Genomic DNA, 23,714 nt, shown 5'->3' with positions numbered 1-23,714 from the left:
CACAAGTCACCATATTTGAACAAACCAACAAATACTAGCACAAATTTTCTTCACAACAAAAATGAGAAATAACAAAGAAAATGCAAGAGATGAAACCGCGTAGAGAAATAATAAAAGAGGGATCATAACAAATTATGGATAAAAGTAGAAAGTGGTTTTCACAATGTTTACTAGTCCTACGTTACAATACCCAAAATGTCTAATTACACTCTCATTCTCAACCTCTGACACCTCAACCATGAAATCTCCGTGCTCAAATAACACCGCATTGACTGGTCTCTTTATATATTCATTATAACATCCTACTTATTATTATTAAAATAAATAAATAATAGAGGACATGCAAACTAATATTTATATATATTTTTACGAATAATAAACAAGAAGTCAAGACGAAGTCAAGCTCCTCAATAGGGGTATAAAAAACCATTTATAACTCTTTAACATTTTAGATTATCCTCTTGGTATATCCTCTACAATCTGTCTATTCTTCAATTATTAATATCATTATTGAAATGGGAAGAGCACCGTGTTGTGAGAAAGGCAAAGTGAAAAGAGGACCGTGGTCTCCTGAAGAAGATAACACTCTCAAGACCTTCCTTGAGAAACACGGCACCGCCGGTAACTGGATTGCTCTTCCTCGCAAAGCAGGTCTCTCTCTCTCTCTCTCTCTTGATACTCTATGCAAAGCCAGTGTTATATTATTGGTTTCACTCATTTAGATTCTTGTCGTTTAATTAATTGAAGGACTTAATCGTTGTGGGAAAAGCTGTCGTTTGAGATGGCTGAACTATCTGAGGCCAGACATAAAGCATGGAGGGTTTACTGAAGAGGAAGACACTCTCATCTGGACACTTTACAACAACATTGGAAGTAGGCAAGTCAAATATATATTTTTAAGACGTTAATTTCAAATGAAATAATAAATGACATGTATATATACATATTTTAAATAGATGGTCCATTATAGCTTCACAACTTCCGGGAAGAACAGACAATGATGTGAAGAACTATTGGAACACCAAGTTGAAGAAAAAGCTATTGCCAGCTCCTATGGCTCCCAGGATTGAGGCTCCTCCGGTTTATAATCAAGGAAAATCGTTAACTTACTTTAATGTTAGTGCAATTAATAATGATGATAATATTACAGCCACGTTAGTACTACCAAATGATGTGATGATACAACAGCAAAACTCAGTTGGGCAATCATTCTCGTCTTATCACCCGATTGGAGATCACGCGGAACTTTCCGAGTTTGGCTCCAGTGTCTCATCGTTGACGAATACTCTAGAAGCTTCCACTGATCGTCTCTCAAGCTCGTCCCCGCTTGGAGTGTTGCCTGATCAGAATAGCCACGATTTGGCTTCTTGGACTAGCGGCAACGTTAATTATTATGATGGTGTCAACAATAGTAATGGGATTTTCATGGAGTACATGGGAATTATGGGATTTGATTCTTCTAATGACTTTGTTCTTAGTGGCTTTGGCTTTTAGGAAATTTAATCAATTACTTACTTATTGTTGTTGTTCTTATTATTATTAGTATCAGTTTGATGTGATTAACGATGTGGTTTTATTCCACCGTCTTTTTTTCTTTTCTTTTTTTAATGCATCAAAATTTCCTCCTTCTAATGTTTCATAAGACTATATTTAGAATAAGCAAAAAAGAAAAGAAAAAAAAAGGAGGTAGATTTATATATTTATTTGTACAATACATATAGATGGATTGGTTTTGGCTTTCCTAGTTTGGTTCTTGACTTCCATGGTGTTGTAACTGTAGTTAGTGAAAGCTATATGTATTAGTTGTTCATGAACTTTAATTATGGGAACTTAAGAAAACCAGGGCTTGTACATTTTCATACAGCGTGGTTTTTTTTTTTTTTTTTTTTTTATTTCTTGGATGCAAATGAAATAATGGTCCTGAATGTGAGATGTACAGCATCAGAAAACTCTTAATGTAATTATTTATATCTATTTTTTGTTCCTCTGACTGGTCAGTAGTCACGAAAGTTGCGACTGGCATCTTATTCAAAATGAAATGAAGAAATGTCTTTTCATTATAAAGAATTTGTGGTCCGGTAAATTTCTGGAGCGACACGATCACTGTTTTCTGTAGATAAATCAAATTAAATATTTTATTAATATACTATTCATAAGAATTAATATGATAATTAAGAAGCACGCTATTAAGTTTGAATTATATACAATTCCGCACATTCTTTTAGTACGTCAATGTTCTTATTTCACGAGTTTCTTCTAAGTTTATTAAATTAGAGAAATAGACAATGTAAAGTCATAATTATGACTTTGTGTCCGAATAAATTAGTATATTTCCTGGTTAAAGTTATTGAATTATTTACATATGTTAAGCAATCTCTAGTCTTTTCAACTTACCAAACTGGGGGTCATGTATGTTCTTCCATAAAGAAGTATCAATTCATGCCCTTATACGGATCATGCTCTCTAGCCTCTAGAGGAGCCCTTCTTTCATGGACCTATCCTTATCGGACATTTTTACGCCACCCTTCCTGGACGTTTTGTCACTGTCCCTTCTATCTGTCCTTTGTCGCTTTTCGTGGAAGAGTACTGGGCAAGTAGATTCTGGCGGTGGCAATAGCGGACAAGTGAGGGAGTAGCCTGCGGGGGGAGAGCAAGATGAGTAACGAGGAGGTGGATCTTTTGGTGGACCTTGCAGAGGGGCTCAACATGGATGAAGACGACTGGGGGACGGAGACTGAGAAGACGGATGGGAAGGCGTTCTCCTCTCCCTGTGGTAACGCGACGGTAGGGAAGGTTGTAGCGTCCAAGATCGGATCCACCAAGCTCCTCTCCTCAATCCTAAAACGACTTTGGTGGAACGAGAACGAGTGGCGCATCAAACTGCAGGAAATATGATGGTGGGTCTGGAATTCGCTTTGGCGGAAGCCTGTAACAAGATGATCGATAAGGGCCCCTGGGTCTTCAATTGGGGGGCGGGGGGGTCCTCTTGCTGGAGCAATGGCTGGAATCCCAACGATGGAAGGATTGCCAGTTCTCATCGGCAAAACTTTGGCTCATAATGTTCGGGGTTCCGATCCATGCCAGGAGTGAGGCTAATCTCCGAAGGTTGGCGGCGTCGGTAGGGGAGGTGGTCGCCTTCAAATGGGACAACTCCTACCGGTCGGTTCTCAACGACTTCTTCCGATGCCGAGTTGAGGTGAAGTTGGATCGCCCTATTAATCCAGGCCATTTCATTCCTGTGGGAGGGAGACCTGTATGGATAGCGTTCAAATACTAGAAACTCTCGATGGTGTGTCTCAGATATGGCAGATTAAACCATGGGACAGAATCTTGCACCTTGTCGGTGGTGAGTCAAGGACTCATCAGGGAACATCCATGCTCCTCTGGGACCGTGGCTGAGAGCAGAGGTGGGCCGGCGCTCATGCTTCGAGGGTGAGGCTTCAACCCAGGTCGGCGGTCTCGAGAACGGAACAAAATCGGGAACTACGGGAGATGTGGAGGTTTCCAAGGTTTCTAAGAGAACTAATGATGAGTTTTCTGGGGATTTGGAGAGAGAGAAGGTTGAGTTTAAAAACCTCGACAAAAGAGTTAATACTCCCGAGATTAATGTCGCACGTGGCAATGGGGTGGGCCCCAAAACTTCAAGCCACGCAATTGAGAAACCTCTGGTTCTTGGGCCTCGGTCTCTCAGCCCCACCCAGCCCAAGGACAATATTTTTAAAAGTAAAAATGGGCCGACCCTCTCCAAAGGCCCAACTAAGCCTAATCCTGAAAAACGAAACTGCTTGGAGATGGAGAACCCCGCGGCTCTGCAATCGCTTGGGGGAAAAAACGCGATTTTTTCTTCGGAGATCCTTGACAGTGCTGGATCTAAGAAGAGACGTCTGGGGGCTCAGGTCGAGATCGCAACAGAAGATGGGAATTGGGAACAACCACAGAGCCGGAGAAAAACGTCGATAAAAAAAAGCGGCGCGTCACATCTTCAAGAAGAAATCAATATCGGCGACGAAGGGTGCTGGCACGGAAGGGAGTAAACCGAGCACAGGCCTCCTCCACGGCTTGGGAGTTTTGGAGGAGGGGGCATCATTTTTAGGGGGAACCCGGGTGGGAAAGGAAGGAGACAGGCTGGAGAGAAGTGAATCGGAGGGCGGCGCCTCTTCGGGATCGGCGGGGACTGGCGAGGTGTGCCAGACCCGCCGGTCATTATGAATCTCCTCCATTGGAATTCCCGGGGATTGGGCAACCCTGGTGCATTCCGCGACCTTCGGAGGCTCGTCCAGGACGAGTTACCCGAAGTCATTTTCCTGTCCGAGACGAGGCTGAGGTCCACTCAGTGCAAGCGTTGGAAGGCACCCTCGGAATGCCTGGATTATTGTAGTAGATAGTCGGGGAAGAAGCGGCGAGTTGATGCTTCTATGGGCAGATGGGGTCTCGGTTACGGTCCACTCCTCGTCCGTAGGGCACATCGACATGATTATCAGAAAAAGGAGAAAGAGTGGATATTTACGGGGTTTTACAGGAATCCAAAATCAGACGAGCGACGATTTTCGTGGGAACTGTTGAAGATTGGCAGGGGCTCACGGGAACAGAAAATTACTGTGGATCGTAGGAGGAGACTGGAACGAAATTTTGTATGACGGAGAGAATGAGGGAGAAGCGCAGAGGAGCTGGAGTCTTATGAGTGAGTTCCATGAGGCCCTAAACGAGGCGGGACTGGAGGATTTGGGATATAGAGGAGAGAAATTCATGTGGGCCAACGGGTGGGCCCCTCCGAGTTTCATCCAAGAACGCCTCGATCGGTTTTGCGCCAACAACGAATGGCTGCAGACTTTCCCGGACTTCGAAGCCTTTAACTTGGATTTCAACAGATCGGACCACCGTCCGATTCGCCTCCGGCTCAAAAGGGGGGAGGAGGGAGCCAAGAGACGACCTATGCGCCGTTTTCACTTTGAGGAAAAATGGAGGTTCGAGGACGATGTCAAAGACAAGATTCGGGAATCGCGGGTCACGGAAGGAGGCGGATCGCCAAGGGAGGTGTTGGTCGATCTCATTCGCACGAGCCACACCCTGACTGAGTGGGATCGGGAAAGGTTCAAGAACCTGCCTCACAGAATCGCAGTGTTGCGGAGGCGGATTGCGAGTTTGAAGACGGACCAGGTGCACGCATCGAATATCCCCTTCATCGCTTCCCGCAGCGCGAAGCTTGAAAAGCTTCTCTCGACGAAGGAGATTCACTGGAAACAACGGGCCCGGGTCAATTGGCTTTCTCATGGGGATCGCAACACTAAGCTCTTCCATGCCCAAGCCAATCAAAGACGCGGGACGAATACCATTACGACGATACTGGATGCGGAGAGAGCTAGACTTTCAAGAAACTCCGATATCCTGCGAGTGTTTTCGAGTTACTTCAGCGGGCTATTCGCGTCGACCGATCCGGGGGAGGACTACCTTGACAAGGGGATTCCAGACTCGGTTCCGAGGCTGCCCGATGAGATAAGGGGGAAGCTGGAGAGCCCCTTTACTCCGGAGGAGGTGGAAAAGGCTTTGCTGGGACTTGGTGGGGAAAAGAGTCGTCAACAGCTGCCTTTGGATTCTCAACGACAGGGTGAATGTCGCGGCTTGGAACGATACTTACATCTCGCTCATCCCAAATATGGAGAAGGCCAAGAACGTCAAAGACATCCACCCTATATCCCTTTGTAATATCCTTTATAAAATAGTGGCGAAGGTACTAGCCAACCGTCTTCGGGAGGGTATTGAAATCGTCATCGACGACAACCAGAGTGCGTTTATTGCAGGGTGAAATATTGGTGACAACATAATGGTGGGATTCGAGCGCAATCACTGGCATCGGGCTCGCAAGCGAGGTCGAGTCGGATACACTGCCCTTAAACTGGATATGAGCAAGGCCTACGACAGGATCGAGTGGGCCTACGTCAAAAGGATGCTGGATGCCATGGGGTTCGGACCGAAGTTTATGTTAGGAATTCTTGCCCACGAGAAGATACTTATGTAAATTCTCGTTGAAATTATTAATAAAATAAAGTTTGACATTTATTATCTATTTGAATTGAAAGCGTTATTTCTTATTTAATGAGATTTATTAAACATTCATTATTCCATAGCCTCCGTATCTAACTGAGTCACGTGCTGGGCACCTGAGTTCGGGCGGTGTGCTAAAACATGGTCGATGACTGATATACACCTGGAAAACTATATCTAAAGTCATATATGTGGAACACATGGGTGAATGCTGATAACTATGTGAGAGCATTCTACACTTGTGGTAAGTGTACGACCAAGACAGGTCTTGGTGTAGATGTGTCGTTTAACGACCGTTACGACACACTAACCGAGGCCACTATGATGGTCACAGTGAGACTTGATCTAAATCCTGAAGTGATCATGGACACTGGGTTATGTTACTGAGCTCTTTGACTCATTCGCTAAAAGGCTATTCATGCTAATCACAGCTTATGTCTTGGGATTTTTCTCAGAGCATAATTCGAGTGGGAAATGATTTACAGATACGGAATCCAGCCTTCCTGAAAGAAGGTTAATGTTCTCTCACCTAAGGGTTGATTCCAGAACCGATAGATTGCGCGCACTTTCGAAGTAAGTAACGTTCGAAAGAATCTTTCGCTGGGGAAGCAACAATGCTTGGGGCTGATATGTATCAAGAGAAGTATAACGGAAAAATTGACTTCTCTTGACACGGGTTGAACCTGGAGGATCTTGATCACGAACTGACTATATCAGTGGACACTCGTCACGATGAGTAAATATAATTCTAGTATAAAGGAGAGTTCAGTCTTGGTTTACACGGTGGAGTATTTGACCAAGATTAAACGAATCTATGAAAAAAGAGAAAGGACAATTTCGTCTTTTTCATCGGATTTGTTAAGCTCCTATTACTAGGTCCATAGTCCCCGATTCGGCTCTGATAAAGGCGGATAAGAACTTTCGTATAATAATGTTTATCATTATTAATCTCACTTGCTGTAATTGTGATTGACAACATTAATTCTGGAAAACGGGTATTCGCAGAATTAAATAAATATTTATGGTAGAATTGTTTATTTATTGTTTGATCAAGTAAATAAACAATTATTAATTATTTGTTTATTGTTGGACCAAGTAAATAAATGATTAATTGAGTTTTAAGCAATTGAGCCTTGCACAAAATATGAAAATCGAATTTGGGAATTTCGGCATAGGAGTTGCGCAAATCCCCCTTGGCCGTGTGCCTAAAATTTGAATTTTTCAATATTGGTATTTACCAATATTTTCTCTTTAGTTGTTTAAATAAAGGAGAGAGAATAATATAAGATATTGTCCTATATTTTCTCCTTATTTAAAGGAAAGTATTTAGGAGAATATATGATAATATATTTAAAGGGAAATAATATATTCCCCTTTATTCTCTCACTAAATAAAATATTCTCTATTTAAATAGAGAATAATATCTCATAGATATTGATCTGATGGATGAGAGAAAAAGTAGGATTCACTTGTTGAGATCCAATGTCCTAGACTTAATCCACTAGTGTGAACACAATAAAAGGAAATAAAATATTCTGGAAGATTCCATGAATATCTCATTTTACTACTATAAATAGGGGTTCATGAGAATGAAAAAAGAAGCAATTTTTTGGTGAAAATTTTGTGCATCCTAGCCTCTCCTTGGCCGTGCATCTGCCTCTCCCTCCCCTCGGAAATTCGTTTCCATTCTTAGTAAAATAAGAGAGAGATCTCGAAACACCTAGTTTCGTGATCTAGTGACATAAAGATTGTGCCCACTCATCTTTCTTATTCGTCTCAGAGATTACGTTTTGGAAGACTAAGGTGTCATCACATCGAGTCCTTGAAGGAGAGTTCCTTATTTGATCGTGTGGAGGCTTGTACGTTCAAGACGAAGACGGATTGTGAAAGCTTTCAGTTCGTGAGCCAAAAACTGTAAGTACTCGTTTACTCTTATATCGGTTGCTTGACTTATATGCTCTCGTATAATTTTTAATTAACGTAAATCTAGATCTTGTCATATAATCATTGAATTAATTAGCTCATGATTAGCGTAATTAATTACTTTTCCGCATTTATATGGTTATATGGGGAAATCATCCCCGACAGTTTACCGGCCAGGTCATGGATTGTGTATCTACGACTAAATTCTCTGTACTCGTCAACGGACAGCCCTTTGATCCTTTCACCGCCTCCGGTGGTCTCCGCCAAGGTGATCCCTTATCTCCATATCTATTTCTGCTTTGCGCCCAAGGTTTCTCCTCCTTGATTCACGAACAGGTCCAAAGCGAGGCTATCCACGGCATCCGCATATCGAGAAGAAGCCCGGTGGTGTCGCACTTGTTCTTCGCCGATGACAGCCTTGTCTTCTTCCGGGCGGACGTAAACGAGTGCCGAGCCCTTTGCCATTGCATCTCCACTTATGCAAAGGCGTCGGGGCAGGTGGTTAACTTCGATAAATCGACGATTTCGTTCTCGCCCAACACTTCTCCGGATCACATTGGACTGATCAAAGAGCTGCTCGGGGTGCGTGTAGCCGAGGGACTCAATCTCTACCTAGGTCTTCCCACCTTCACACTCCGATCCAAGAACCTCTAGTTCGGCTATCTTAGGACAAGAGCTCTTCGGAGGATTGGCGGGTGGAGTCAGAAGCTGATTTCGATGGGGGGTCGCGAGACGCTAATCAAATCAGTCATTCAATCCATTCCGACGTATGCCATCGTTCAAAATCCCAGTGGGAGTTTGTGAAGAAATTGAGAAGAAATGCGCCAACTACTGGTGGGGATCGGAGGGTGGAGTCAGAAGCTGATTTCGATGGGGGGTCGCGAGACGCTAATCAAATCAGTCATTCAATCCATTCCGACGTATGCCATGAGCTCGTTCAAAATCACAGTAGGAGTTTGTGAAGAAATTGAGAAGGAGTACACCAACTACTGGTGGGGATCGGAGGGCTCGAAGAACAAACTCCACTGGCAATTTTGGGACAAGCTGTGTCGGCCAAAGAATCAAGGAGGGATGGGATTTCGAAAGCTTACCGACTTCAATCGAGCTCTCCTTGCCAAAAAAGTGTGGAGACTTGCGTGTGAGCCGCAAACTTTGGCGGCAAAGGTCATGGCGGGCAAGTACTTCTTCAATTCCTCGATCTTAGACGCGAAGGTAAAGTCGGGATGCTCTTACGTGTGGAGAAGTCTCGTGTGGGGAACGGAGCTGCTCAAAGCGGGTTGTAGGTGGCGAGTCGGAGACGGTAGATCCTTGCGGATATACGAAGACAAATGGTTACCGATGCCGTCTTCGTTCACCGTTCAGTCCCTGAGGAGATTAAGCCCGAACGCCAAGGTCAATGAGTTACTTCTCGACTCAGGAGAATGGAATGCTCAATTGATTAGAGAAGCTTTCTTACCGTTCGAAGCGGAGGCTATTTTGGCTATGGCGCGGCCGAACCTTCATCAGGGGGACGGATTAGTGTGGCATCCCGGGTCTCATGGAGTTTACACTGTCCGCAGCAGATATCATTTTCCGAGAACGACTGGTGAAGACAAGAAAGAGGCTGGTGCGTCGAACACCTCACCCAACGAGCTGTGGGGCAAAGTGTGGAGGTTAGAGCTTCCCCCTAAAGTCAAGGTTTTTTTGTGGCGGGCCTGCATGGATATTATTCCGACTAGAGCGAACCTCGAGCGACGACACATTCCCATCCACCCGGACTGCCCCCTCTGTGGCTATAAAAGTGAGTCCTCCAGCCACGCTCTCATTTTTTGCCCCTCGGTCGACGAGGCGTGGTCCAACTCACCGTTCAACCACCTCCGGGACGGGAATCCACACCAAGGGCTGAGAGATTTTCTGCTGGAGGCCACTGGGAAGCCGACTTTCTCTCTTCTCGGGTTGTTTCTTTGGGAGGTTTGGAATCAGCATAACAGCCTTCTCCATGAGGGCCGTGGTGACTTCAGTTCTGCGTTTTCTCGGGCGGTGAATCTTCTGGAGGATTTTCGGCGCTACAGTACTACGGCAAATGTGGATGGGAAGCAGGCGGTATGTGATGTCTGGTCCCTGCCTCGGCAGCTCCGGTGGAAGATGAATGTAAACGCTGCTTTTCCTTATTCCGGGTCGGTCATGGGGTTTGGTGGGTGTGGCCGCGACACCACGGACAGGTTCGTTGCTGGCTTCTCGAGAGTCAAGCCAAAGGCGAGGACAGTCCTTGAGGCGGAATTGGAGGCGATTAGGGCTGGTTTGGTCTTCACGTCGAAGTGGGGGATGTGGCCGTGTGAGGTGAAAACCGACACCAAATCTGCGGCCTCGCTGGTCCTTCGCAAGTCCGAGGCCCGGGACGAGTGTGGCTTCCTCATTGGTGACATTTCCAGGATACTTCGCGAGTCCGGCTCGACGCTGCGTTTTGTCAAGAGGGATGGCAACAAAGTGGCACATACCTGACGCAAGTTTCTTTTAATTTTAGTTTTCCTGCTACTTGGACTTCGGTCCCCCCGAGTTGTATTGCGGATATTATTTTGGCGGAATCCGCCGCGATTTCTCAGTAATCAATAAAGTTGGGCTTTTCCTAAAAAAAAAAAAAAAAAAAAAAACTTACCAAACTGCGGATTAAATATTCATATCAATAAATACCAAGCATATACCCTCAATTGTGTATATAAACCAACATTACCTAAGCCCTTGGTAAAAAAAAATAGAGAAAGGTCACAGTGGTGTAAAATATAAATTAACTTTTGAATTCATACGTGTATAGGTATAATTTAGTAAACCGTCAACATATGACACTTCAACACATCAAATTTGAATTTGCTCTATTCTCCAAAAAAAAAAAAAAAAAAAAAAAAAAAACGAAAGTGGGTAGTTTAGAACCATTAATTAGTAGTACCTCAAAAAAAGTTTAGAACCATTTAGCGATTCAATCCATGCATATACATAAACTAGCACAGCAGGTTCTTAAGTGTAATAAACGATTCGACTTTAAAATGGTCAAACCCATTTCTGGCTCGATGTGTTTCCATATTAGAAAAGCCATAATGATCAATTATGAAATTCCGTATAGCTAGTACACGAACCAACTCCAGAACTAGGTCAAAAAGATACCCACTGCTTTACTCTGCTACGACGTACGTACAATCAAAGATCCGTGAAGAAAAATTAGCCAGACAAAATCATATTCTCTTCATGCATGCATGTGCCAGTCCAAGAAAAAAATACTATTACTTATTATTTTTGTTTTCTTATTATTATCATTATTTATTTTTTTAGTCTTCTTCTTAATTTGTCATCAGTTTCTTAGTACAAGGATATGCTTCAGGGAAGAGACAGTCAAATAAACATACAAGACACAGACGCGCAGGTATTAGAATCCAGATATCAGTACTATATATTCACTCACATAACTGAAATATTTGCTTGATGGCACTATTCGCGCAAAAGGAAAAACTTAGCCAAAAAACTCTAGTTGCCCTACTAATTATATGAATTATAACTATACAATTATGTTTTATACAATTAATTAGTCATATGATATCAGCAGAAAGAAGCTAATTATCAATTTTTATTTGTTACGTGAGATATATTTTGAAGGATTCGTATCAAGGCTATTTTGAGCAGGCTAGAGTGAAAAAAAAAAAAAAAAAAAATTCAAGAAGGCTTATTTGTAAATTTTCAGAGTAAAAATAAGAGAATTTTTTTTTTTTTTTTTAATTTGAGTAAAAGTGTAAAAAACAAATAAAAATTGGGGGGGGGGGGGGGGGGGGGGGGGGGGGGGGGGGGTGGGGGGGTGTTAAGTCTCCGGTGGGTCTTAGTTGGCTCCTTCCCTGCTTCCTATATTAATAAATCATTTTTGTATTTGAAACATCACAATTTCCCCCTACGCTGAAATGCATATGTGTAACTAAAGGAAAGTTAATTTTTCCAGTATTAGTAGAAGATATGCGTGAGCTTAGCACCAAAGGACACGACGACCCAAGTGGCCATGGAAATGAGCACTCGAGGTGGGCCGTGGCCCTTCCACCGAGAAGGGGCGAGGTAGTGACCTCGGTCAGACTTGCATGTGTGCTTGCGAACGTGGCTACTGAAGGTCTTTGTTTCAAAAGAAATTCCATAAGTTTCTTGTTCTTTTCTTGGAGACATGTAATAACCTTATAACATAATGTGTGAATGTATATGAGATCACCGTGAAAAAATAATACAATTGTGATATTAAAATGAACATATCAATTACGCCTCGGCTAATACTCAATAATTCTATACGATTCTCAATAACTCGACATCCGAAGAGTATTTGAGCTCCAACTAAACGTATTTCATTTTTAGCTCTACGGTAAGGGTCACATTCTTGCTTGCAAGGACTAGTTGGGGAGGCTAGCCCGAGCATTGAACCAAGGACGAGAAGGCCAAGCCAGGCGTCTTTGCTGCGGTAGAGGCCACTTTGTTGGGAAAGCTCGATATCTTTGTGGTGGATACACCTGAGTGTGATTGTTAAGATAATGAGCCGTTGACGCGGGAGTCAAGAGGCGACTGTCAAGGCAGCTACATCATGGCCATCGTTGTACACCATTCAATGCACATTGTGAATCATCAAGGTGGCAAAGGACCGTTTCCGGGAGACATAATCGTCGATGCGACCTAACGCAAGCCATCAAAGTGGCAAGGTTCCCTGGCTGCAGAGATGCGAGTCTCTAAGTGGGCGCATTGTGGAGGCATAGTCGTCGATGCAATATATTGAATTATGGACGAGGCATGGGACATAGAGGTTGTTAAGAATCATACCATTGAATGGTGGGGTGTCGAGGCGAAAATAACAAAACACATCCCATCACTGACACAAAGCCTACAATGTAAAGCGTTGAAGTGGATCCGTTAATAATGTAAAATTCTGAAATTACTTGACGTATTACAAGACGGTTGTTCGATTATTTGGTTGAATAACTAGTAGAAGAATTAACTACTTAATGCAAGATAAATAAATCAAGTAATAAACATATAAAGTAAATGACAGAGAGAATTGGTGACCCAATCTGGTGATAAATGACACAAGGACGGTGTATGCACGGTGGTGGAAAAAAAACTCACTATAGTAATCAGACGTACAAGACCTAAACTTGCAAACTCCCTCTCAAGCAGTCGTCTTCTCTAACTTTCGGTGTACAGCAATCTAAACTCTCTTTAGATCAGGGATCCCTCTCTCTTTCACATGATTGTCTCCAAAGGATCGGTTCAGCGAAATACGCTACAATAGAGTCTTTATAGCACAGTGCGCACAAAGATTGAAATCTAATTCTCACACTCGATTATCTATGAATAACAAAATCAAAAGAACCAAGGTGAGATAAAGTCGGTATGTGTGACTAAAACAAGTCTATTGACAGTCAAAATCCCGTGAGATTTTTGTTAGAGAGTCAATTAATACAAATCTTTCGCAAATAGGTAGTTCAAGAAACTAAATCCGATCATATTTCAAAGATCTCAAAACTACAAATGTGAGGATATTTTTAGTTTAATTCGTGCGGAAAAGAATGTTGGTTCCAATTCAATAGATCTTTGAAGAACAAAAGTTAAGAAAGGAAATAAGAGATGAATTTCTTTTGTATATTATGAAAAGAAAAGAACACTTTACAAGTCTTAGTGTTGTGTTTACAAACCTTTGCAAACAACTCAATTTATAGGAAAAACTAAAGAAAACGTACAGCCTAAAACCGTAGGCATTAATACAAATAACACCCATAATAAAAAAAACTCATAATTGCTCCACTAATGCATTGTAACCTATGTAACCGAATCCGTTCAAATTTCCACCACTTAATGAGATCAAATCAAGTCTTATAAACTCGCAAAGAACTCACTATCAAAGTGACTCGATTATCTTGAACCATAACAGGGCCGGCCCAATATATACTGGGGCCTTAAGCGAAATTCAAAAATTAGGCTTTTGAAAACAAAAACGATGACATATTATTAATTATTTCCAATAAAAATTAAAATATACATTGTAATCATAAGATCAAAGACAATGCCTATCATTATATATGTATGTATTTATATATATATATATATATATATATATATATATATATATTTGATTATGAAAAATAGCATATAATAAATAGAACTCCATAAATCAAATTTTAACTCACATGTTAAGCCTCTAACTCTTTTGAACCTTTCTTAATGCATCTTTTATTTTAAACAACTATTATCATCTTCATGCTGGTTGGTACATGAAAAACTAGTTTTCAAAGCTTCAAAATCAGAAAAGACTCCTGTAGATTTATCTCTTTTTCATACGCAATCCCATAAAAAATTAATGAAAAGTCGCTGAAGAAATTCATTTAAAATCTTTGTGGGTGGACATAATCGGAAGTGGAACCTTATTTGATTTTAAGTTAATGATCACTTAATAATCAAATGGGCCAACAACAACGTTTAGCCAGCAAAAAAACACATACACCCATAACAACAACATTGGGCCGTACTTGAGTATAAATGTCCAACAGCAAAAGCAATCAACAACAGCAAAATTACGTGATGGAGAGTAGCAGCATGCAATTCGAGGTCCATTTACCACTCAATAACATCAAAATTAGGGCCTATTTTTTCTCACAAAATTAAGAGGCCTTAAGCGGCTGCTTAGCCCGCTTAACCATCGGGCCGGCCCTGACCATAAATATTGCCAAAGCAAGGAAACATGACACAAAAATTAACAATTGTTATGGAGTCTTTTACTGCAATTCTTGCATGGCTTGAGGAGTCAGAGACATTTCAAAAGAGACAGCTGAGATGGAAACAAAATATTTGCGCTTATTATTTTTCTTAAATAATACGGTTTTATTATTTTAATTATACACGAGAAGAGAGTTCTAAGGGCTACTCCAATCACACGGGAAAACGCCAAAATTGATGTAAATGTAGTTCCAATCACACGGTAAAAGCAACGGTAAATTTGGTGATTTGTACAGTGGCACGGCATATATGCCGTGTCACTGTATACACGCTATAACTTTTTTTTTTTTTTTTACAAATTAAACCCAAATCTTTTATTTTATATATATATATATATATATATATATATATATATATATATATATATTAATCTTATAAATATTTATAAAACACAAAAACTCATAAAATGACTACAAAAATATTAAAACAAAGTTCAATTAAACATAAAAAATTTAATAATTAGATTACAAAGTTTAAATTAAACACACAAAATAAAATGACAACTAAAAACAATAACACAATTTTAAAAGACATAGTAAAAATTTTAAACACAATATTTATCTTAGTTTTTGTTAAATATTGGTAACTAATAAATAATTTTAATCATTTAATTAAAAAATATAAACATTATAATTATTTATTGAAATATTTATTAATAAAGAGATTGTTTTATTTTAATAATATAATAATGGTGAATAGTATTTTTAGTGTAAAATTTGGTGTTGTGGTTGGAGTTGGAAAAAAATTTGGTGCTAAATCAACACAAAAATTGTGTTGAATTAACACTAAATATGATGCATGGGTTGGAGTTGCCCTAATACGATTATTATTTATTTATTATTATTTTTTTTTTGCTCAGAACTAATACGATTATATTGTTTGCACTGATTGGGATTCATTATTCTATCTTGTTGGTTGCACGGCTGTCAAGTGATATTGTTCGTTTCTTCGGCTGTGGTGGGACACATTTTTTACATTCAAACTTCGTAATATATTTTTCGTAAATCTTTATAAAGTCAACTTTGGAATATCGTATGTATTGATTCAGCGTAACGTTCCGGGAACTTCACATACCAAGAAAAACGTTGTGTCCTAGTTGACTTGACTTGTACAGTTTCGTCCAATTTTTGGGATGCAATCTTATCCTATCAATCAATTCCTAGAATTCATCAATATGCGTCCAATTTTCTGTATTTTAGCTATAATGAAATTCAAAGGGGACACCAATATTAGAAGGAAATTCATTATCCAAACTAGACGAATAAATAACCTCTTATCACATAAAAGCAACCCAATTTATAATGTTCGTCGAACTTCATATGAAAATTCACAAGTGAGCATTCACAACAATAAAACAAAGTAATCAGTCATAGACAAAACCATATGAGAGCTACTAATGCAAGTATATGTGTAATTCATAAGCAAATAAGCTATACCTTGTTAGTTTACGAAAACCACAAGTACACTAAGTCGTAGGTTCATGTAATTATGGGAGATATTTCAGTACTCAGTAATATAGCTCTAACTGTTTCCTCTCTTGTCACCAAGGGCTAAGGAAAAACAGAAGTTCTTCTTCTTCTCTGTGGCTGCTGCGGCAGCGACTCTTATTATAGTCTCTGTCTCTAGAAACCCTTCTTGAACAATGAGCCTATATCGGCGGCGACATCCATTATTATTTTCAGTTTTGTTTTTGTTAATTAAGTTCATTTTGGCTTTTAGTACTTTCTATTATCGTGTGTACGTACTTCTTTTTCTTTGGATTGGGGATTCATTCATTAGCTGTCTTCCACTATCCCTATCCCTAGACGTTGAAAAATCATATTTTTTCATTATCATCGGTTCGCCAATGAGGGTATTATAAAAGAGTTTTATATGCTCTTTATTCTTCTATTTTGCCGAAAAAGTGCATAAAATAAGCGATCATATTCATATGTGCTTGGTATTAGATTACGTACAATTTTTTTACAAAAATTAGGAAAATAGCCGATTTAAACGTTTGATATTGCTAAATAACCAAAATTTGGTAAATATTAGGTAAATAACCATAAATGATGACGTGACTTAATATGGCAGTGGTTATTTACTCAGTATTTACATTTGAAAATATACAAAATTGGCTATTTACTTAATATTTAACAAATCTGGACTATTTAGCTATTCCCAACGTTTAAATTGGCTATTTTGCTAAATTACCCTTTTTTTTACTCCACATTTAATCTCTCATATGAAGGCGTTATATTGAGAAACAACGGACATAAATACATTTTGCAAAATAATGGCAACGGCTCTGCAAGATACCAATTTTTGTACACAACAAAACAGGCCATAAAATAGTGTCCAAAAAATATTTTTATGTACTCTCTGCTTTACAAAATCAAACCTATGCAAGGAAACCTCGTGAAAATAAAATAAAATAGCAGAGCTAATAATTCACAAACTTGATGTTCTATTTTCAACCTTCTTTTTCTTTTTCACTACCTTGCTACTGGATTTGTCATTGAATCCATGCTCATGGAATCGGAATACATCAAATATAGCTCAGGTGTACTATTACTGACCGAATGGGCGTTGTGAATATGCTTTGGCGCAGATTCATTACTTCTCTCCGCATCCTTCGATAGCTCGATATCCAAACAGTATTTGAGCTCTGACAGAACGTATTCCATCGTGGCTCTCTGGTCTGAGTTTGAAGTCGTGCTTGCTAGTGCCACGTCCAAGGCTCTGCTCACAGATTCCTCGTCGAAGTTCTCTTGAAGCCTTGGATCTACGACAGCTCTTACGTTGCCCTCTTCGATCTCAGCTCTCACCCACTGTATCACATGGATCGTTTCGTCGCTTTTGATGATCGCTGGCTTGCCTGTTATTAACTCTAACAAAACCACACCAAAGCTAAAAACATCGCTTTTCTCGTTTAGTTTCTGACTCCTATAGTATCTGCACAGGCAAAAGATACGCATCATCACTAAATGCATGACAATGAAATTCACAAAGTGTTATATACATCAGTTTTCGTACTCTGGATCAAGATATCCTGCGGTGCCCATAACTACGGTTTCAACGTGGGTCTCGTTCTCGTTGGCAAAGACTTTGGAGAGTCCGAAATCTGCTATTTTAGCATCAAACTTTTCTCCTAAAAGAATGTTGGTAGTCTTTACATCCCTGTGCACGATCCCCGGTTTGCATCCATTATGCAAGTATTCCAATCCTGCAATTGGAAAAAGAGCAAAGAAATTTAAAAAATACGGGTGACCTTACTATTTATTGTTTTGTGGGTTCATTCTAAGACATGTAATGCCAACCTTGCGCTGCATCAACTGCTATGCGAAGCCTCATTTCCCAACTCAATTGATTGCTTTTCTCTGCAAGGCGCGCATTTCTTTGTGTTATGTATGGATGTTTTTTAGCTCGAAAGATTCAATACTTTTATATGCTTCGAGTGTTTTTGAGGTTACCTGAAAGATACTCTTTTAGGTTTCCATTAGGCATGTACTCGTAAATGAGGGCTAACTTGTCGCCATCGTCGCAGTATCCGACAAAAGAGGTCAAGTTTCTGTGATGGATTCTCATCAAGAGCTCTGCCTGCGCCGACCCAAAAACCCATTGTGTTGATAACTCGCCACAGATGTGAAAGAGAACAAACAAACAAAAATAAGACTAAAAACCTCGGTTTGAAATTCTCTAGGGCCTTGGGACGACGAAGAGGAGAGAATCTTGATCGCGACTTCTGTGCCGTCCTTCATGGAGCCATGGTAAACGGGCCCAAAACCTCCCTTTCCTATCTCTCTTTTAAAATTGCTGGTAATTTCCAGAACCTCATTGTAAGTAAATCGGCTCTTCTTTATTGCTACATGACCTCCTAGTTGACTAGCTGCCAGTTCTGCATAAGCAGAGAAAACCAAGTTAAAAACAAAAATAAATAATATAAAATGAACATTTTTTTATGGAAACGTATGAACTCGTGGAGACCTAATTTTCTCTTCCTTCGTAATTTCCATATGACAAAAAACACTACGAGGATGACAATTGCACAGGCCAGTGATGCCAATACTGGAGTTACAACATTGTTGCCCTTCTTTTTGCATGGATTCGAACCACAAAGATTTTCACTATCCACACTGGAATGCGAGAAGAAGAAAAGGGGAACAACAAACTAGTTAGTATTTCCATGTTTTAGGTTTCGCTACAAAAGGGTTATATTATCAGTGTGAGTTATACCTTAATTCAAGTGAACCATCATTCGATCTTTCTCGGAGAGAATCAGGAACCAGACCAGATAATTGGTTGCCTTTCAGATTTCTGCAATTCGTTAAATCCTTACTTAGATTTTGCAACTAATAGTAGTTATAACATGATCAACATCATCATCACAGCCTTGAAAAACTTACAGAAAGGTAAGAGATTTCAAGTCATTCAAAAAATTGGGTATCGGTCCATCTAGTTTGTTGTTTGACAAATCCCTGGCGAAAATTGGTTTCAAATTGTGAGACACACATACAGAGATATGAAACCAAACGAGTAAGAGAAGAGAAGACTCACAAGGATTTTAGCAATGACAGCCTGGAAATTGAAGAAGCTATCGTCCCAGTCAAATTGCTCGAGCTCAAGTTACTGGAAAGGCATAGTAAGCAAGCCAATTGATTAAAATCAGCTAAAATCTTGAAGATAGAAATGAAAAAAAAAAAAAAAAAAAAAACATAACCATACTCACAGAGCCAAAATCCGAGGAGAAACAGAAGAGTTGTAACTGCACTGTAGACCTTCCCATGAGAAATTCCTCGGCCCGCACGGATCGCCTGCCCAGTTTCTGATGATCCGATACGCTCGTTTGATCTCCGTCATGCAATGAGCTGCGTCCAAATCAATAAGCCAACGAAAATCACATAAATCAAAATACCTCTATAAAAAAAAGGCCTTACTATCGTTACTGTCTGTGGGCAATTCGCTTCTGAGTCTGAGCTCGAAAATCTCGACGCCGTTGAGGATCGGCGGGAGCGTAGAATTCGCAGTCGCGCGCAGGGAAATCTGGTGGTCCTTCCCTTCAAGAGCCTTGGAATTCGACACCGTAGTGGCGTACAAGTAGCGAGGACTCACCGCCGATCCGAAGACCTGATTCCCATTCCAAGTCACTTCAAACTTCCTACTCTGGTTTCTTGCCAGCTTCTCAATCTCCGCAAAGTGCAAGAACACATAAAACCTCGCTTTCGAATCGGTCGCGTTCCACACCAGCTCCAGAGGCTGGCCAAGGGTTTTGGACCTCGCCGCAGTCCTAAGCACCTCCTGAGGCACTCTGTACCCGTTCTCATAGTTGTTCACATCCGAAGAATTCCTGATCGAATCCCAGCCGTTCGATGCAAACCTCAACCAGACCCGATCGTAGACGTCGTCCGTGTAACGTCCCGTCCCATTCACCTCTCCGGTATCGAGTCTCTCGTGAAGCACGAGCGTCGCTTTGACTCCGAACTCGGTGGTGTAGGCCGAGTTGTCCACGGGCCTGAGCTCCAGAGCCGAAATGAAAGGGACTCCCAGTCCTTTGTCGACGAGGCACACGTGGACGGTGTCGCTCAGAGCCGTGGCTAATATCTCAGCCGCGACGGTCTCGGAGGAGTTGCGAAACCTCACGGTAGTCCAGAAATTGACGTCGAGGTAGAGGTCGAACTCCGGCGGAGAGTCTTTTCCGTCGTAGTTTCCGTACAGAAAAGTGGCTCTGATCAGGTTGAGAGTCCCGGCTGCGCCGTCGGGTTTTAGGGCGTAACAGTTCTTGTTTCCGATCGGGAAAGCTCTGAGATCGGAGAGTGGGAATGGTAAATTCGGTATGTTTGGGTATTGATACTCGGAGCTTGTGTTGGCGTTTACTCCGGTGGCTACGAAATCTCCGTCGAAGATGTAGTTGATTCCGGTATCGGTATCTAGGTATGAGTTCTTCGAAGAGCCACAGTCAATGCTTATGAAGCCTGGTTAATTAAGGCAAACAGAAAGAGAAAAGAGGTATATGTGAATATTAATAAAGTCTGAAAGAGTATGTAAAACAATTGGTCAACTTTATAACCTCGTTGGCTCTGGGATTGAACCAGAGTGGCTGAGAGCACAAAGACGATGAAAATGAACAAGTTTATTGATTTCTCCATTTTTCTCATCCCTCCCCTGTTCTCTTCTCACTTTCTCATTTTCGTTATTGATTGCTTAAAAATGTCAAAAGGCAAACGTGATATGATGCCTAAAAATCAAGTTCACGGGATTGTCCCTTGTCAATTTTCTTGGGCAATACATAGACTTTTCTTTTTTTAGATATTTTATATGATCGGATGCTTGTTAGTTGTTAATGGACTTTGTTATGAAAAGTTTTGTAAGGAAAAAATTCGTATTACGCAACTTAATTTACCATTTCTTGAACGTGTGAGAATTCGATTAGGTAGGTTGTGAGTTTATGACCAAAGCTATTATAATTATATGGCATGCACATCTGCATATTATGTGAATTCTGTCACTATCTGAGACCGGCAAACTTTATATTTCTGGAGCAATTATATAAGGAAGATCAACAAATTTCAAAGATGCCAATGCAATCAAATCAAGAGGTTTCGAAATTGACTGCACGCTTATTATAATTGTACAACCAAAATATAATAATCAACGGAAGAAGAATAAAAAAGGGAAAATGACGCAAATATACCCTGTGTTTTAGTGAAATGTCGAGTTTAACATTTGATTTTTAAAAATGTCGAGTTCATACACTCTGTTTAACTAAAATGACGAAATTATATCATCTGTTTAACTAAAATGATGCAATTATACTCTGAAATAGACAACAGCACCACGAATCTTCTTTTTATTGAATTTTCATTGACGTTAACTATAATATTTATATATAAACACCAATTATCTTTATTCATTCACGCCATATATGTAATTTATTTAAAAACTAAAAAATAAACAACAGTATCTTAGTCGTGAAAAACACAAAAAGATGCAAATGGGTAAAAATCGACAGTTGAAAGTCATCAAAATCACAAATTCGAACATATAATCAAGGATTTAGAGTTGCAATTCAAACACGGAATGAAATAATTTATTGGGAGATATGAATTTTATTATTTAATTTCAATTTAAGGCTAACTTTATTTCAAAATTGGGAATTTGAAAATTAGGGTACTAATTTCGATTTGATTCGGTTTTTCTTATACAAGAGTTAATATCAATTAAATGGAGATTTGTGATACTGTTATCCATTTCAGGGTATAATTGCGTCATTTTAGTTAAACAAATGGTATAGTTTCGTCATTTTAGTTAAACAGAATGTATGAACTCGACATTTTTGAAAATAAAAGGTTAAATTCGACATTTCACTAAAACACAGGGTATATATGTGTTATTTTCCCAATAAAAAAACAAGAAGGTCGTTGTACTTATTGCCTATTCTTATAGTTGGTGGAATAGTAAACATAAAAATGTGTTATACTAAGAAAAATATATTCAAATCTTATGCGTTTTAGTATACACATTTGAAGAAGAAAAAATAGATCATTAAAAAAATAGTGAAATTCATTTCTTCAATTTTTTTCTTTTTTCTAGTAGTGCTCTTTTAGTGGCAGAAAGCTGGCTAATTATGATAAATTTACTTAAATAAGTCACTAATAGTTTATATTTGTTTATCTTAGCAATAAAATACACAAACGAATTAGCTGAGCTCTACGTGTACGTATTTAACCACCTTTTTTAGCTGGACATAATACCAATTTATGCTAGTATTTCCGAGGGAGATTAAAGTTTGCTATGGCTACATTAGAGCCACAACTTCAGAAGTCAACAATCCACAAATAAGATTGTTCTATTTTCCACTAAACACTTGTGCGTTTTCATACATACTATACCATACACTTCAAGATAACTATGTTGTTTACTATAATGATATTTTTTTTTATATACTAATGGCAGAAGTCAAGGCCAATAAGCAGAGAAGACTTGAATACCAATATGTATAAAGTACAATGAACCTGGGAACACGATCAGAGTTGGCCGACCATAAGCCCAGTTAGGCCTCAAAATTAAGAAGTTTTAGTTTTATTTAGACCTATTTTTTTAAAATTTCTTTATTTAAAAAAGCTAGATATTTTAACTTTTATTAAAAGCTTAATTAGTTTAACTTTTATTTTAGCTTAATTAGTAATACTTGCTAATTCCATATGACGACGGATCTAGAAGGTGTTCCTTACCTTCAAGATAGTAAACATCTTAATGCCTCTCATTCTACCGAGGAGGTCAAGAGGACGGTGTGGATATGAATGAGCTAAAGCTCCGGGTGGTCTTCAAGACATATTTTAGAAGAAAATATTGGGCAAAGAAGGTAGAGGGATTCGCTCGTGAAAATATCCTAGAGTTCTTTGTTACCAAAAGGTTGGAGAAGGCCACGAGTTTCTCTCACACAGTGCTTATTCGCAAGATCCGGAGGGATTCCATTGAGAAATTCCGACCTATTATCTTATGTAACTTATGTTTCCAAGTCATCACTCGTGTCTTCACTGCAAGATTGAGAAGGTACCTCAACATTATTATGATTTCTCTATACCAATCGGTCTTTGTTCCAAGGAGGTAGAGTGTGTAGACACTAGTAGAAAAAATGGTCTTTGATGGCGTTCAAAATCCGCCATATTAAAAAGATTTTATTATTTTATTTGAGCGCCATTAAAGCAGATGCTACAAAAGAGTTTTAATGGCGATTGTATAAAAAAAAACGCCATTAAACGCCATACTTTTTGCTTGAGGTGGTGAGGGGAAAGCGAAAGAGAGATGCACGTGTAAAATAGAAATTTCAGTTTAAGAGTAATTTATTTCATAATTTTATTTTGTAAGTTCAAGCAAGGTTTAAATATATATATATATATATATATATATATATATATATATATATACTTACAAAAATATATATACCGACTGGTATATCGCTGTTATATCGCTTATCAACAGTTATACCGACTACTATACTACAACAA

The 23,714-nt window shown here is 39.6% G+C and overlaps 2 protein-coding genes across 2 annotated transcripts; one reads left to right on the top strand and one right to left on the bottom strand.

The window, feature by feature from the left end:
• Nucleotides 1-393: 393 nt before the first annotated feature.
• Nucleotides 394-1,714, top strand: LOC149400726 (myb-related protein 308-like). The gene is made up of 3 exons (XM_089612595.1): nt 394-651; nt 748-877; nt 957-1,714. The coding sequence occupies exons 1-3, from the start codon at nt 516-518 to the stop codon at nt 1,492-1,494; spliced, it is 804 nt and encodes a 267-aa protein (XP_089468721.1). The 5' UTR covers nt 394-515; the 3' UTR covers nt 1,495-1,714.
• Nucleotides 1,715-16,990: 15,276 nt separating this feature from the next.
• LOC149400725 (putative LRR receptor-like serine/threonine-protein kinase At4g29180) lies at nt 16,991-21,040 on the bottom strand. Its single transcript, XM_089611367.1, has 12 exons — nt 20,774-21,040; nt 19,644-20,678; nt 19,436-19,574; nt 19,264-19,335; nt 19,113-19,184; nt 18,943-19,023; nt 18,694-18,842; nt 18,390-18,604; nt 18,180-18,306; nt 18,027-18,086; nt 17,743-17,932; nt 16,991-17,661 (listed from the first exon to the last, which is right to left on the bottom strand). Exons 1-12 carry the CDS (start codon nt 20,859-20,861, stop codon nt 17,202-17,204), a joined length of 2,688 nt encoding a protein of 895 aa, XP_089467493.1. The 5' UTR covers nt 20,862-21,040; the 3' UTR covers nt 16,991-17,201.
• Nucleotides 21,041-23,714: the final 2,674 nt, after the last annotated feature.

Source organism: Urtica dioica, chromosome 4 (genome assembly GCF_054948205.1).
Source record: "Urtica dioica subsp. dioica isolate 48M chromosome 4, U.dioica_male_clone48M_v1_H2, whole genome shotgun sequence".
In the NCBI taxonomy this organism is placed as follows: domain Eukaryota; kingdom Viridiplantae; phylum Streptophyta; class Magnoliopsida; order Rosales; family Urticaceae; genus Urtica; species Urtica dioica.
This window is presented reverse-complemented; position numbering and strand designations above follow the sequence as displayed.

What these genes read in the sequence shown, in the direction of transcription:
- LOC149400726 (XM_089612595.1), top strand. Translation starts at nt 516, where the DNA reads ATGGGAAGAGCACCGTGTTGTGAGAAAGGCAAAGTGAAAAGAGGACCG. An exon ending in TGCTCTTCCTCGCAAAGCAG is followed by an intron (nt 652 to 747) that starts GTCTCTCTCTCT and finishes AATTAATTGAAG; the next exon opens with GACTTAATCGTTGTGGGAAA. An exon ending in TACAACAACATTGGAAGTAG is followed by an intron (nt 878 to 956) that starts GCAAGTCAAATA and finishes TATTTTAAATAG; the next exon opens with ATGGTCCATTATAGCTTCAC.
- LOC149400725 (XM_089611367.1), bottom strand. Translation starts at nt 20,861, where the DNA reads ATGAGAAAAATGGAGAAATCAATAAACTTGTTCATTTTCATCGTCTTT. An exon ending in CTGTCATTGCTAAAATCCTT is followed by an intron (nt 19,185 to 19,263) that starts GTGAGTCTTCTC and finishes AATTTTCGCCAG; the next exon opens with GGATTTGTCAAACAACAAAC. An exon ending in GCAGGATATCTTGATCCAGA is followed by an intron (nt 17,662 to 17,742) that starts GTACGAAAACTG and finishes TTGCCTGTGCAG; the next exon opens with ATACTATAGGAGTCAGAAAC.